General features: G+C 42.9%; 1 protein-coding gene across 2 annotated transcripts in view; it reads right to left on the minus strand.

The window, feature by feature from the left end:
- Window positions 1-1,043: 1,043 nt before the first annotated feature.
- Window positions 1,044-12,657, minus strand: part of ZDHHC20 (zDHHC palmitoyltransferase 20) — a 30,774-nt gene continuing 19,160 nt past the window's right edge. Inside the window, exons 6-14 of one of the 2 annotated variants that reach the window (XM_072134293.1) lie at window positions 10,021-10,053; window positions 9,812-9,932; window positions 8,419-8,454; window positions 7,503-7,635; window positions 6,716-6,842; window positions 6,252-6,341; window positions 5,706-5,815; window positions 4,664-4,737; window positions 1,044-3,255 (exon numbers count right to left, since the gene is read on the minus strand). In XM_072134293.1, coding sequence (XP_071990394.1) covers window positions 4,700-4,737; window positions 5,706-5,815; window positions 6,252-6,341; window positions 6,716-6,842; window positions 7,503-7,635; window positions 8,419-8,454; window positions 9,812-9,932; window positions 10,021-10,053 — 688 coding nt within the window. In that variant the 3' untranslated portion in view covers window positions 1,044-3,255; window positions 4,664-4,699. The remainder of the gene's footprint in view (window positions 3,256-4,663; window positions 4,738-5,705; window positions 5,816-6,251; window positions 6,342-6,715; window positions 6,843-7,502; window positions 7,636-8,418; window positions 8,455-9,811; window positions 9,933-10,020; window positions 10,054-12,657) is intronic. The other variant, XM_072134294.1, reaches the window with a different exon arrangement.

The raw sequence follows: 12,657 nt of genomic DNA on the forward strand, positions 1-12,657 counted from the left end.
GCACACGAAAGTCCCTGCATTATATCAAAATATAATGCACGCTTCTTGTCTGCCGGCCGACCTGCAGTGTGGGTATTTTGATATAATGCAAGGTATCTGTCCTCTGCACAGTGTGCGGTCTATGGAGCTGGGCCGACTTTTTTCCCCGTTTTCCACGGACTGCACACAGTCATGTAAGAAAGCCTAACAATATCTATTCAAGGATTGTGTGCAGGGGGCCTCCGGGGTAGCTGGAGCCATCTTTTACACCTCCCCCATGATTCATGAGAACATTTTTGCTTCTTATACTGTCAGATGGACGGAAGAGATCCTAATTACTAGAGTTTCATGGTGATCTCAGTACCGAGTCTGTTAAAAAGGGTCTGTCCCAAGTTTAAAACTTATCAACAGGATAGGGGATATCAAGGTGTTCAGTGTGAGGCTGATTGCTGGGGGTCTCCTCTGAATGCTAGAACAGGACCCCCGGCAATTCAGAGAACAGAGGTCCTGTTCTCACTAGTGGGTGTAGTGGCATTATTTTATGGGAGTGCTGAACCCTCTGCTATCTCTAGCACTCACATTGGAGTTGGTGGAGAAAGGTCTCCTTTTGGTCCCATAGATGTTGTAATATACTTGCAGAGAAATAAGAATTCCAGCCAAAGGATAAGTAAAAGCAATTTATACATAAAAAACACAGTATGAATCGGATACATATAACAGCAGAGACGAGTCATGTACAATATACAGAAAAGTAGGAGGAAAGTCATAACGCTGCAGCGGGTGATTGGTAAGGGAGGATGTGGGGCGTCTCCTGGGTAATACTGATCAGTCTGTCAGATATTAGTTACCTCACACAACATTTGGTGATTTCAGGCTTCTAACTTTAGGGAAAACAGACAGGATGGAAGCGAGGAGGTCAGCCGCAAGCTATTAATGTAAGCGGATGCTGTGCCCTCGGCATCACTGACCAGCAGTGCAGACAGGGGGCGACACAGGAGTAAACGTGTAACCTGCACTGCATACGGTAAAAGCCATGCCCCCTTGTTACATACAAGATAGGGTCCATAGGTTTGTTGAATTTGTATGCAAGTCGAAACTGTATATTTTATAATTGTGGTTCTAGGCCAAATTTTTTTTTTTTGTCCCAGTGAAATTTGGAGTTTCACATTTTTTTTGCTATAATGGGACCAAGGATCATCAATAAAACTTCAGAACAGACACCTTACAGCTGATCATTGCAGCCTGGGACTATAGTAAAGCATCCAGATTTAACAGTCTTTAACTAGCTAGGGGTTGTCTGTGAGTCAGGTGTCCTTAAGTAGGGGACCGCCTGTATATGGAATATACTTCCATAACTTTTTTTCATAGGCAAAGGTTCTTTTGGCCTCCGTAGCCCCAAAGGAAAATTTTTAGGGTCTGTGTTGGGGGTTTTCCTTACTTAAAAGGCTAAATGTACATGAGATGATACAGACCCAGCTGTCGGCTGCTCCCCGAAGTTGGCAATACTGTGGGATCAGTGGGGAGCCTTAGCTATGTGGGTTTTATGGGTGAGCCAAGTTGTAGTACCAGACACATCCTCTGGCTATGAGCGGCGCAGTTCCTCATCTCTTCCAACCTCTGCCTACATGGCCGACAGACCACTGCCTATTGTCTGGAAAACAGGCAAACCTAAGACATGTATGTATATAAATCTATCCAATCCTATAGTTTCCATACAATTATTATGGAATTGAGGAGACTATTGTTATCTTGTGTCTATGGCTACCAGTCCTGGGAAGGAAGGGGACACTAACAGGCTCAGTACAGCAGCATTATAGGGCAAGTTAACTGTCCCTTACCCTCGCAGCTGTATACATATAATCCTTATCCCAAATATGTTCTGTATAGGGTCAGAACACTTCATGGTACACATTTACAATGCATACTGACATCTGAGGTGCAGAGATTATGGAGAATTGCCAATTTTGCTGAGTTTTCTTCCTTATGCAGCACAGTGGCTATGCTAGGTATTGCAGCTCATTCAAACAGGACACCTGGTGAATGTATGTGACATGTAAAGCAACACTTCTCAGAAGAGCTTCAATACAGCTGATCGTTAGAGGTGCCAGACAGATCTGATATTGATCACCTATCAATATCCTGGACAAACCCTTTAAAGAATCTGTCCCCAATGAATGTAGATGAATTGGGATCCACAATACTTCTGCAGTCACTCGTGGCATGTGGATCCACCCTAATGTGCATTCAGCTTGGTCATGACTTCCCGTTACGTGGTTAAATAACCATAAATATGGCAAAAAATCCAATGGCGATCCCTCCCAGACGTGAAATGTGACTATACATAACTCTACAAAGAGTCAGAACAGAAATCCTGCAGATAACATGCCAACAACCAGCTAGAACTATAAAAGAAACATCAATAAAATAGCGTCCATACAGGAAAGAGCCACATGCTTATTACTGTCAACCTAACAACCTTGTGGCATAAAAAACCTTTATAAAAAGCGGTATAAATAATCGCTGCCAGTAGAAAACGTCTTTCGTTGGTACCAAAGTAGGTTCAATCGGCTTTCTGGAAGCTAGAAGTGTATGATACAGTCAGGAAACATGTGACCTCCATAGAGATCTTGCAGGGAGGGTATTCTTCTGGTTCCATGTATCATACACATCGCTGTATAAAATAGGCTAAAAAAGTGAATATACTGTATGGAAAAAAAAAAATAAAAAAAGTTATTGTGAGGTCAGTGCTGGATCTGCTGATGGTGGAAATCTTAATCCTTATCCGGACGGATGGAGAGCTTTCTCCTGTGGGTGCAGGTAACACCCTCCAAACCACTTATAGATGAGCAACGCAAGGTGACTAATACACATAGGATGCTGGGGGTTGTAGTTCTACTTGAATCATATCTTGCCCGCCATTGATGAGAAGGTGATATGTCGTATGGTGTCGCTTTCGCATCTTCAGCACCTGTATAAAAGTCATGGTAATGTGGTTGTAGAGTAATTATTGCATGGCGTAAAGTCGACTGCCGACGTAACAAACCGTAGAAGATATTCTAGAGTTAAAAAAAAAAAAAATTGCTATATAATTATAAGTCAATGAGTAAAAACTGTGGTTAGGCTGCATTAATGCACTGTGAGGATATTAAGGCAATGGTCGTCCTTTGTTCCGGAACCTTCGCTGTTGTGCACGGAGACCAGCGGGAACCAGAAGATCCACCGGGATTCATGATTATTTCTCGTTGACGTGGTGACATAGTCCGGGCTGCGCACAACCTAAGGAAAGAAGTAGAGGAAAATAATGGAGAGAGGATTTTTCTCTTGCTGGACACATGGATATAGGAAGAAGTCCTGTAAGTCCTTCCTTGCTACTTCCCATTCCTTCTGAATTCACTCCTGTCCCAATGTTCCCTCCCAAAAATTGCAGCAAATTCTGCACCAAAGAAGCAACAAAGAACTCAATGACCATCTCCGGCCTAAGCCAGCAGGTGGCAGTATCACACACACATTCTCTCATGGTCATTTCAAGAAGGAAGCAAATGCATAGTAGAAATGGGGGGACTGTATGTGGGGGAATGTAGATATAGGGGAGGTAGACAACCCTGTGTATAAAGGAGTGTGTACCTGGACTCTATGTGGAGGGAAGATAGCTCATAGCTTGCACTCAGGCTGCACATTTGGCGTTATATTTGGGAGGTCGTGGTATCTCATGCTATACAGAGGCTAATGGCATTCCCTAAAAGAGATAATGTGGCTTTAAAGTAAATCTACCATCAAACTCAATCATGATAAACCAGGGGCAATTACCCACTCATCCAGGTAATCTTTCTACCTTAAACTCCTTCCTTTGAAAATCAACTTTTAAAATTGTGATAATGAGCTTGAGGGGCTCTGGTTATGCACCCCAGAGCCCCTCAAGCTCATTAGCACAATTTTAAAAGTTGCTGTAGCCTCACAGGCTGTTACACTGTCTCCCCCTCTGCACTCCCCGCCCCTCCTTCCGCTTGATGTAATCTCACTTCAGCAGAGAAAGTTTCAGCAAACAGTGATGGAGGGACAGCCAGTAAAGCTGCAGAATGGAGAGTCTCTGGTAACACCCCCAAGAGCCCTTCAGGCTTATTAGCATAATGGTAAAAGTTGATTATAGAAGGAGGGAGACCATGGATAACAAATAAAAGACTATTATCAGTGTCACAGTACCTGGACCTATGGGTAAGTGCCCCTGGTTTATCCTGCTGGATTTTGATGGTAAATTTCCTTTAAATTAATCACGTGGCCAAAAAGCAGCAGATAAAAATTTGCTCAGCAATTGATAGCAATACACAATATAATTTCTTTGCTACAAATAGGGCAGTAATTATATTGTAAATTCCTCAGATGGTGCCAAAGGCCACACCAGAGACATAAAATCCAGAGTTCACCACCAAAATTGTAGCAAATGCAAAGCTGTGACAATTGCCATTTCTGTTCAATGACAGTAAACCGGGATCCTTAAAACTCTATATTTGTGTATTATCAACAGACAATGATTACATTGAAAAACACTGTGGAAAAAAAATCAGAAACTTAAATTCTGAAACTTTCAAATAAAACCAATAGACCTGAATGATAAAACATGCCTCCCAGGCGATTTCATGCAATTTTGCATCACATGATTCCTGACAGTGAAAGGGTTAACCCTTACCTCATTGCTGGCTCCACTAAGCAGCGGCTCTTGTGATCAGCTCTCCACCAGTAGGGTCACATGGTTCTTCTCCACTGAAATACAGGAAACACGGCACATTATTATCTAGTATCACAACCCCGTGTATATCACCATAAGAGGACATTATAGAGACCGACAAAGAAAATCTTATAACCCACAAAAGGGGTTTCCAGGCTATTAGTATTGATGACCTATCAAATCTCTGGGGGGTCACAAAAACCTGAGAGACTCCTATGATCCAAACTGCTCCTACGGTCGGCAGAGGGCAGTGCGGCCCGACACTCAAGACCCTGGGTATCCTTTGACAGGTTGTCATTCAAAAAGCTTAAAGGGAACCTACCACCACGAATCTACCTCTAAAAAGGTAGATCGGGTGGTAGATGGATCAATAGGACGTGAGGATAGCCCTTTTAAGTGCTAATCCTCACGTGCCGCACTTTTTTGGAAACTTTTATTAGAGCTATATGTAAATTTTCTTATGCGGCTACTGGGGCGTGGAGTAGCTGCATCTGAGGTTCGGAGCAGTGACAGCGCAGGCGCGGGCCTGCTGTTCTGCGCAGACGGCAGGATCGTCGGACGAGGGCGCGCAGCTACGAGGAGCTGCCGTCGAAGATTGTGAGTAGGAGGAAAGAGGCTACCGGGGCGTGGAGTAACCGCCTCGTGTAACCTCAGATGCGGCTACTCCACACCCCAGTAGCCGCATAAGAAAATTTACATACAAATCTAATAAAACTTATCGAAACAGTGCGGGGACTTGAGGATTAGCCCTTAAAAGGGCTCTCCTCACGTCCTATTGATCCACCTAGGACATCTAGGACCAGGAAAGACTGTAATGAATGAAAATGAGTCTGAGGGGCTCCAGGCTCCATTAACACCTAAGTAGCCTGGAGCCCCTCAAGCTCATTTGCATACAATCCTTCATCTGGATGGTAGATGCCCTTAAAAATTTGTGCCATCAGGGCAAAAACTCTTACAGTCTTCCTTTGTTCCAGCCCCCCCCCTACGTAAATAATATAGGCACCTCTTTGTGTGTGATCATCCCCACTATCGGCCCACTGGCTGTCACTTCCCAGCAGTCTGTTTTGGGACTCACTCAGTGGTCGCGCAGGAAACTGCTGACTTGGTACAGCACTAAAAGAAATCACAAACATTACAGCAATTGTGAGCAGAACTTACCTCTATAACACTTACAGGCAAAGAATACATGACACAATGGTGAGTTATCTAAGAATAATGCTATTTGCAGGGTCACAAGATCTCCTATAAATGGGAATGTAGGAAAACAGAAAAATATATACAGTATCCTCACCCAAAATAGTTTAATCTGGAATTTTATTATTTTTTTGTATGTCATTTGAACTACTTATAACCTGACTCTGCACACCACTGAAATCTGTTAACTGTTTTACTCTTTGGTATCTCAGCACTGCCAATCCAGGATGATCACGGAATGTGGAATGTATGGAGAGAGCACATATCCCATCAATGACAGCCCTCTAATAGGACTATGTACAGACCACCTACACACACTGTATTCATATCTCTGGAGAACTGCAGACATACATACTTTTTGGAAGAATCACTATGGATAGCGGACACATTTTGCTCTGGATCTCCAAGTACAAGACGCGTTGGGAAAGAACAACCATCTCCCAGGCTGTAAGAAAAAAAAAAAAATAGGGTCTTAGGGACTGACACCAGGATGAAGGATTGTAAGCCAAGCACACTGACATACTGGTGTGTGCTCTTTTATCTTCTTAAGCCCATGAGTTTACAAAAAAAAGTTTAAAGAATTATGCAAATGAGCCTGTTGGGCTCCAGGATCCATTGATGTCAATGCAGCCTGGAGCCCCTCAGGCTCATTTGTATAATTGTAAAAACATATTTTTTTGTAAACACAAGGGCATGAGACGATAAAAGAAGAGCAGATCCTTCCAGAGGGGGCACACACCAGCCTGTAAGTGTGCTTGGCTTACAATCCTTCATCCTGGGAAGTGTGATTCGTGGAGTTTTAGCTGTGCATAATTTTACCTTGAATATATAGGCAAGAGCCAATATTTCTTTTCATCTCCAAAAACTTGGCAGAAATTCTTGCCAAAACCGAGAGAAAATCCATCTTTTTCAGGACCAGTTCGGAAAGATGGCGCCCGGAAAGCCTCTGGAACAGATACAGTACTGAATACTATAATCACATATCCCATTAAAAGGCATACATTTTTGTGGAATAAACCATAGCATAACCCCCCCCCCCCCCCAAACATCTGATTAAGGGCGCATTCACACGAACGTATGCCCGCCGGCCATACGTTCGCCACAATGGAGAGAAGGAGGCGTGAGCCCACCCCTCTACATGTCCTAACTTTTACCCGCATGCAGAGCTCTACGGGTATCGCTCCATGTGGCCGTTGCAGTCTATGGGGGATGTATGAACGGCTGCAGGCCTGCGGACATACTGACGCCCCCGATGGTCGTGTGAATGTAGCCTTAAATAACAAATGGATGGACCTGTAGATGGATTAGCATTTGCCCCCAGCATCACATCAACTCCCATATGCACCAACACAGGCAATTGGAGTCATTAATTTATCTACTGAACAGGAGAGGTACGCATTTTGGTGTCTGGTCTGAAATTGACCTGTGTTTAGTCTGAACTAGACCTTTGTGTATAAAGATCCCATTCCATATTTCTATATAAACCATAATCTGATTGGCTCTTCATATGGGGTAGCTGGACAAAAACAGCCAAAACAGATCTCTATATAAACCATAATCCGATAGGGGAAGCCGGGTTTGGGGTCAGAGAAGTACTCGTCATTACCTATAGTAGATCTGTTTTTTCCAACAAGCCAGCAGTGGTAGCTAAACAATGACAGAATACTGATGAAGAACATGGCCGACACAAAGAACAGGAAGAGGACGTGGAATTTGGCTCTGGTATCCGGGAGCTCGTTCTGTAAAAATGGAAAGAACATAAAGTAAGTCTGCAAAGTGTGATGAATACAGTGAATGGTGAAAACATGGGGAAACGGGATGCACGTATACAATGAGGCTAGTACTAATCATTACCATGTTGAAAGGACAGTCTCACAAGTACAAAGACATGGTCTCCATAGCCTAATATGAAGTAAAACCTTACTTTAATGGGTGGATTTGTAAGGAGACTCATATGTAGGCGACTACTCATGATTGTCAATTTACTGTGTATAGTCGCCCAATATCTTGTTTAAGTGAAGCTGTCCCTTTAACAAACCATTATCTGTCGTGATACTATACACCAATAGACTGGTTATACCCTTGGGCCAAATTGGTAGATACTGCCCACATACTGGGCTACCTTGTGCGAGCGAATCATCAAATTATACAGGACTATGGTGAGCAGATATAACATTTTACATGCCTCAAAACTACAGAATTATTTGTCCAATTTGGAGACTGTGGCCACAAGAGATAACCAGGGGTACAGGCAGGGTGTGTACATATGGACTATGTGCAGTCTACAGAACCACATATCAAGAGATTACTACCAAATCCACAAACTATAGACCTATTGTTCTCCACATGTTCCCATAACCTCAGGTCAAGACATGATGAGCAGCCCCAGGGATGTTCACCAGGATGACCTTGTGTGAGGACCAGGAGACAAATAGTATCTATTCTGGGATTCACTCTGAATAATAATCCCTATAGATCCCATGGATGGAGCGGTCATGAATCAGCGGCTTGGGGGATTTTACCTGGGGACAAGATTCTTCTGATTTGCTGCGGCAAAGCTTTACGCAAACAAAGACAGTTCATTAGACAAGAGAATGATTGGACCAGAAGATGACAGGATGGAGAGAAGATGTGGACACACAGGAGGACGGACAAATGGGCTGCTATATGGGTCAACACTTATGTCTATCGTATGGAACATTATATCATTATCTAGACTCAGGCTAAGCAAACCCCTGATCCCTAGATGTCAGCTACTGACCCATCTCGCATAACTGTATAAACTTTTCATGGATCCTTTATGCTGGCCATACATGTAACATAAAATTGTTCAGATGGTTTTGAACATTTCAGCCAATCATTAAAGACACGCAACAACAATGATGTTGAATGAATGAGCTGCCCAAAGTGTCTGACATTACTCAGAGGATGAAGACGATGAAAACCTCTATTGTAGTGTGCCTGTCCTTCCCACTATTTAATCCCTTAAATAGTATACGTTACCGGGTTTACCCCACTAAACTACTAGTGTCCTCCATTAGGCTATGAAATGTCTTTTTCAAAATTACCTCTTTTATGTGAAATTTAACCTGTTTACCTATAAACTATAAAAAAATCTTCCACAAAGTCAGTCACAAATATGACTCGTCTCACATGATTTTCACATGAAATGAGTCAAGTTTAGTGGTTGCACAAGGGAATGTCACTTCAGAGCCCCCCCTTCTGTTCTATAGCACCTAGAAACATGTTTTTTTTTGTGTTATATTAAAGATAGGAATATCATTTTTCAGAAATAGACATTCAGGCAGGTAAAAAAAAATAGGCAGGAACTGAAACTTTATCTGCAGCTGGCATTTGTAGTTAGCTGCAGGTATAACTGGTTCTGTAGCTCACAAAGCCACAACCCTGGTGTGATCTGAAAGATGAGAATATTATCTTTATTATGACACAAGAGGTATGTTTCTATGTGCTACAGAACCAAAGTTTTTTTTTATAGGACTTTTGTTTAGATATTTATTTGTTAAAGGGTGAGGAGATGTCACATAAAAGAGGGAATTCTAGAAAGGACATTTCAAACCCCACCTGAGGGGTCTGGTGATTTCGTTTCGCGACTAAAGTGCATACAAATAAGAAAGCTCCCGATTTCCTCAAACACTATCAACTCTGCCTAATATGTATGTGTAATGAATGGGTTGACACACTACAAGACTCTTATAGCAGTGGAGGAATTCCCAAAAACAAAAGTATCAGAAAATTATCCGAATTATTATCTCCTGACAATGCGGATAGTCAAATAGGGGCCCCATACACAATACAAATCAGTGAATTCAGCTGTTTCATTAAGTCAGAGTTTCATTATTAGAATGTACTATAGGTACATCAGTGAAGAACAATGACACAGTAACAAATTCTTACCGTCCAGAACCGGATGAAATATTGCAGAACGGTACCAGCAATGAACAGGCAGTACAGCAGGGAGTACATTAAGAACAGCAAGAAGAATTTGTAATTGGAAAACCCCACACAGTTATTCACCCTACAATTAAAACATCAAAAGACACCAATTTACAGCAAAAACACTAAGTATAAAGTACAAGATTAAAAAAAAAAAAAGCCACACGTACCAGGGGCAGTGATGATCCATCTTCAGGACACATCTGGAAGAGACAATATAGTTATTCATTACCATCATAAAACCACAAAATTAAATGGAAGACGTATCACCAAATATTTCTACATGAAAAAAACAATTAGCATCAAAGTATAAAATATCATAACAAATTCTATTTTCCCAGAGATTGGATTGTAATTATAGGACCTGTACCCAAGCCTGACACATCCTGTTATTCCTCAAAGTAGTTTATGACTATAATAAATGTCAGAAGATGGCTGAGGGTGGAATTCCTTCTAAAGGGGATAATGTAAGAATATTGTAAATCATTCAGCGAGCTAACAGATAAGTAACCTTACTCATCTACTAAAGGGGTCTAGTTCACGTGGTCCAAACACTGGCCTCAAAGGTCATGTGTGTGCCAGTCATCATCATCACTTCCAGGCCAAAAAGGACTGGACCATGGACACAGTAAAAGGAAGTCCTGAACAAAGGAAATTTTTTTTTTACTAACTCCCTTGAAAGAAAAAACAAACAAAAAAAAAAAAACACCTTAAATTTGCACCTTTAACGATCGGTGATTTATGTCAAGTAACGCAAACCTGTTGGGTGACTTCTTGTGTGCCGAGAGGAGGATAAAATAGAGAGAGATAATAAAGCTGGGGTCTGAGGAACAAGATTTATAGAGTACAGCAAATTCTAAGTGGACTCCTAAAAGGGAAGGTAGGAGTCCTAGTGATCGCTAGGGCTAAACTGTCAATCACAGCATGTGGCCAGGGTTATCAGGACACTCTACTGTCAATCACAATGTGTGGGCAGGGTTATCAGGACTATCCACTGTCAATCACCATATATGGGCAGGGTATTCATGACTCTCTGCTGTCAATCACTGTGTGGGTGGGTGTAGGCGTGGTAATCAGGACTCTCCTCTGTTGATCACTCTGTAACAGGTAGAGTCCCGATTAACCTGCCCACACACAGTGATTAATAGCAGAGAGTCCCGATAACCCGCCCACACACAGTGATTAATAGCAGAGAGTCCCGATAACCCGCCCACACACAGTGATTAATAGCAGAGAGTCCCGATTACCCACCCAGACACAGAGATTAATAGCAGAGGGTCCCGATTACCCGCCCAGACACAGAGATTAATAGCAGAGAGTCCCGATTACCCCACCCACACACAGTGATTAATAGCAGAGAGTCCCGATTACCCGCCCAGATACAGTGATTAATAGCAGAGAGTCCCGATTACCCACCCAGACACAGAGATTAATAGCAGAGAGTCCCGATTACCCCACCCACACACAGTGATTAATAGCAGAGAGTCCCGATTGCTATTAATCTCTGTGTCTGGGCGGGTAATCGGGACACTCTGCTATTAATCACTGTGTGTGGGTGGGGTAATCGGGACTCTGCTATTAATCTCTGTGTCTGGGCAGGTAGAGAGTCCCGATTACCCCACCCACACACAGTGATTAATAGCAGAGAGTCCCGATTACCCCACCCACACACAGTGATTAATAGCAGAGGGTCCCGATTACCCGCCCAGATACAGTGATTAATAGCAGAGAGTCCCGATTACCCACCCAGACACAGAGATTAATAGCAGAGAGTCCCGATTACCCCACCCACACACAGTGATTAATAGCAGAGAGTCCCGATTATCCGCCCAGATACAGTGATTAATAGCAAAGAGTCCCGATTACCCACCCAGACACAGAGATTAATAGCAGAGGGTCCCGATTACCCCACCCACACACAGTGATTAATAGCAGAGAGTCCCGATTATCCGCCCAGATACAGTGATTAATAGCAAAGAGTCCCGATTACCCACCCAGACACAGAGATTAATAGCAGAGGGTCCCGATTACCCCACCCACACACAGTGATTAATAGCAGAGAGTCCCGATTACCCACCCAGACACAGTGATTAATAGCAGAGAGTCCCGATTACCCCACCCACACACAGTGATTAATAGCAGAGGGTCCCGATTACCCGCCCAGATACAGTGATTAATAGCAGAGAGTCCCGATTACCCACCCAGACACAGAGATTAATAGCAGAGAGTCCCGATTACCCCACCCACACACAGTGATTAATAGCAGAGAGTCCCGATTATCCGCCCAGATACAGTGATTAATAGCAAAGAGTCCCGATTACCCACCCAGACACAGAGATTAATAGCAGAGGGTCCCGATTACCCCGCCCACACACAGGGATAGACAGTGGAATCAGATCTTTTCCTGACAATCAGTGTGTGTGGGTGGGGTAACCAGGACTCTCATTGTCTCTACTAGGAGTCCTGTCACTAGTTACTTTGCTTTTAACTCCAACTTAAAATCATATAATATCCTATACATCACAGAGGTCAGCATCAACCAACCTATTATATCCTGCTCTCAGACAGGGGAAGCAAAAATCATCCGATGGTTGACTTATAGGCACCTTGGGATCTTCCCCTCCTCCGGATACACAATGTCAGGACTATAGAGTCTAATGGATAATGTTCCCTGTACTAAAAGCTATAAAAACCCACCAAGCCTCAGGGACTCTGCATAGAGAAGTGTTTGAGTACTATTACTGGGGTCACAGAACTCTACATTGATATCCATCATCTTTATTTCATATAAAAGTATTTTTTTCCTC

The sequence above is a fragment of the Engystomops pustulosus genome, chromosome 2 (assembly GCF_040894005.1).
Source record: "Engystomops pustulosus chromosome 2, aEngPut4.maternal, whole genome shotgun sequence".
Taxonomy (NCBI): Eukaryota; Metazoa; Chordata; class Amphibia; order Anura; family Leptodactylidae; genus Engystomops; species Engystomops pustulosus.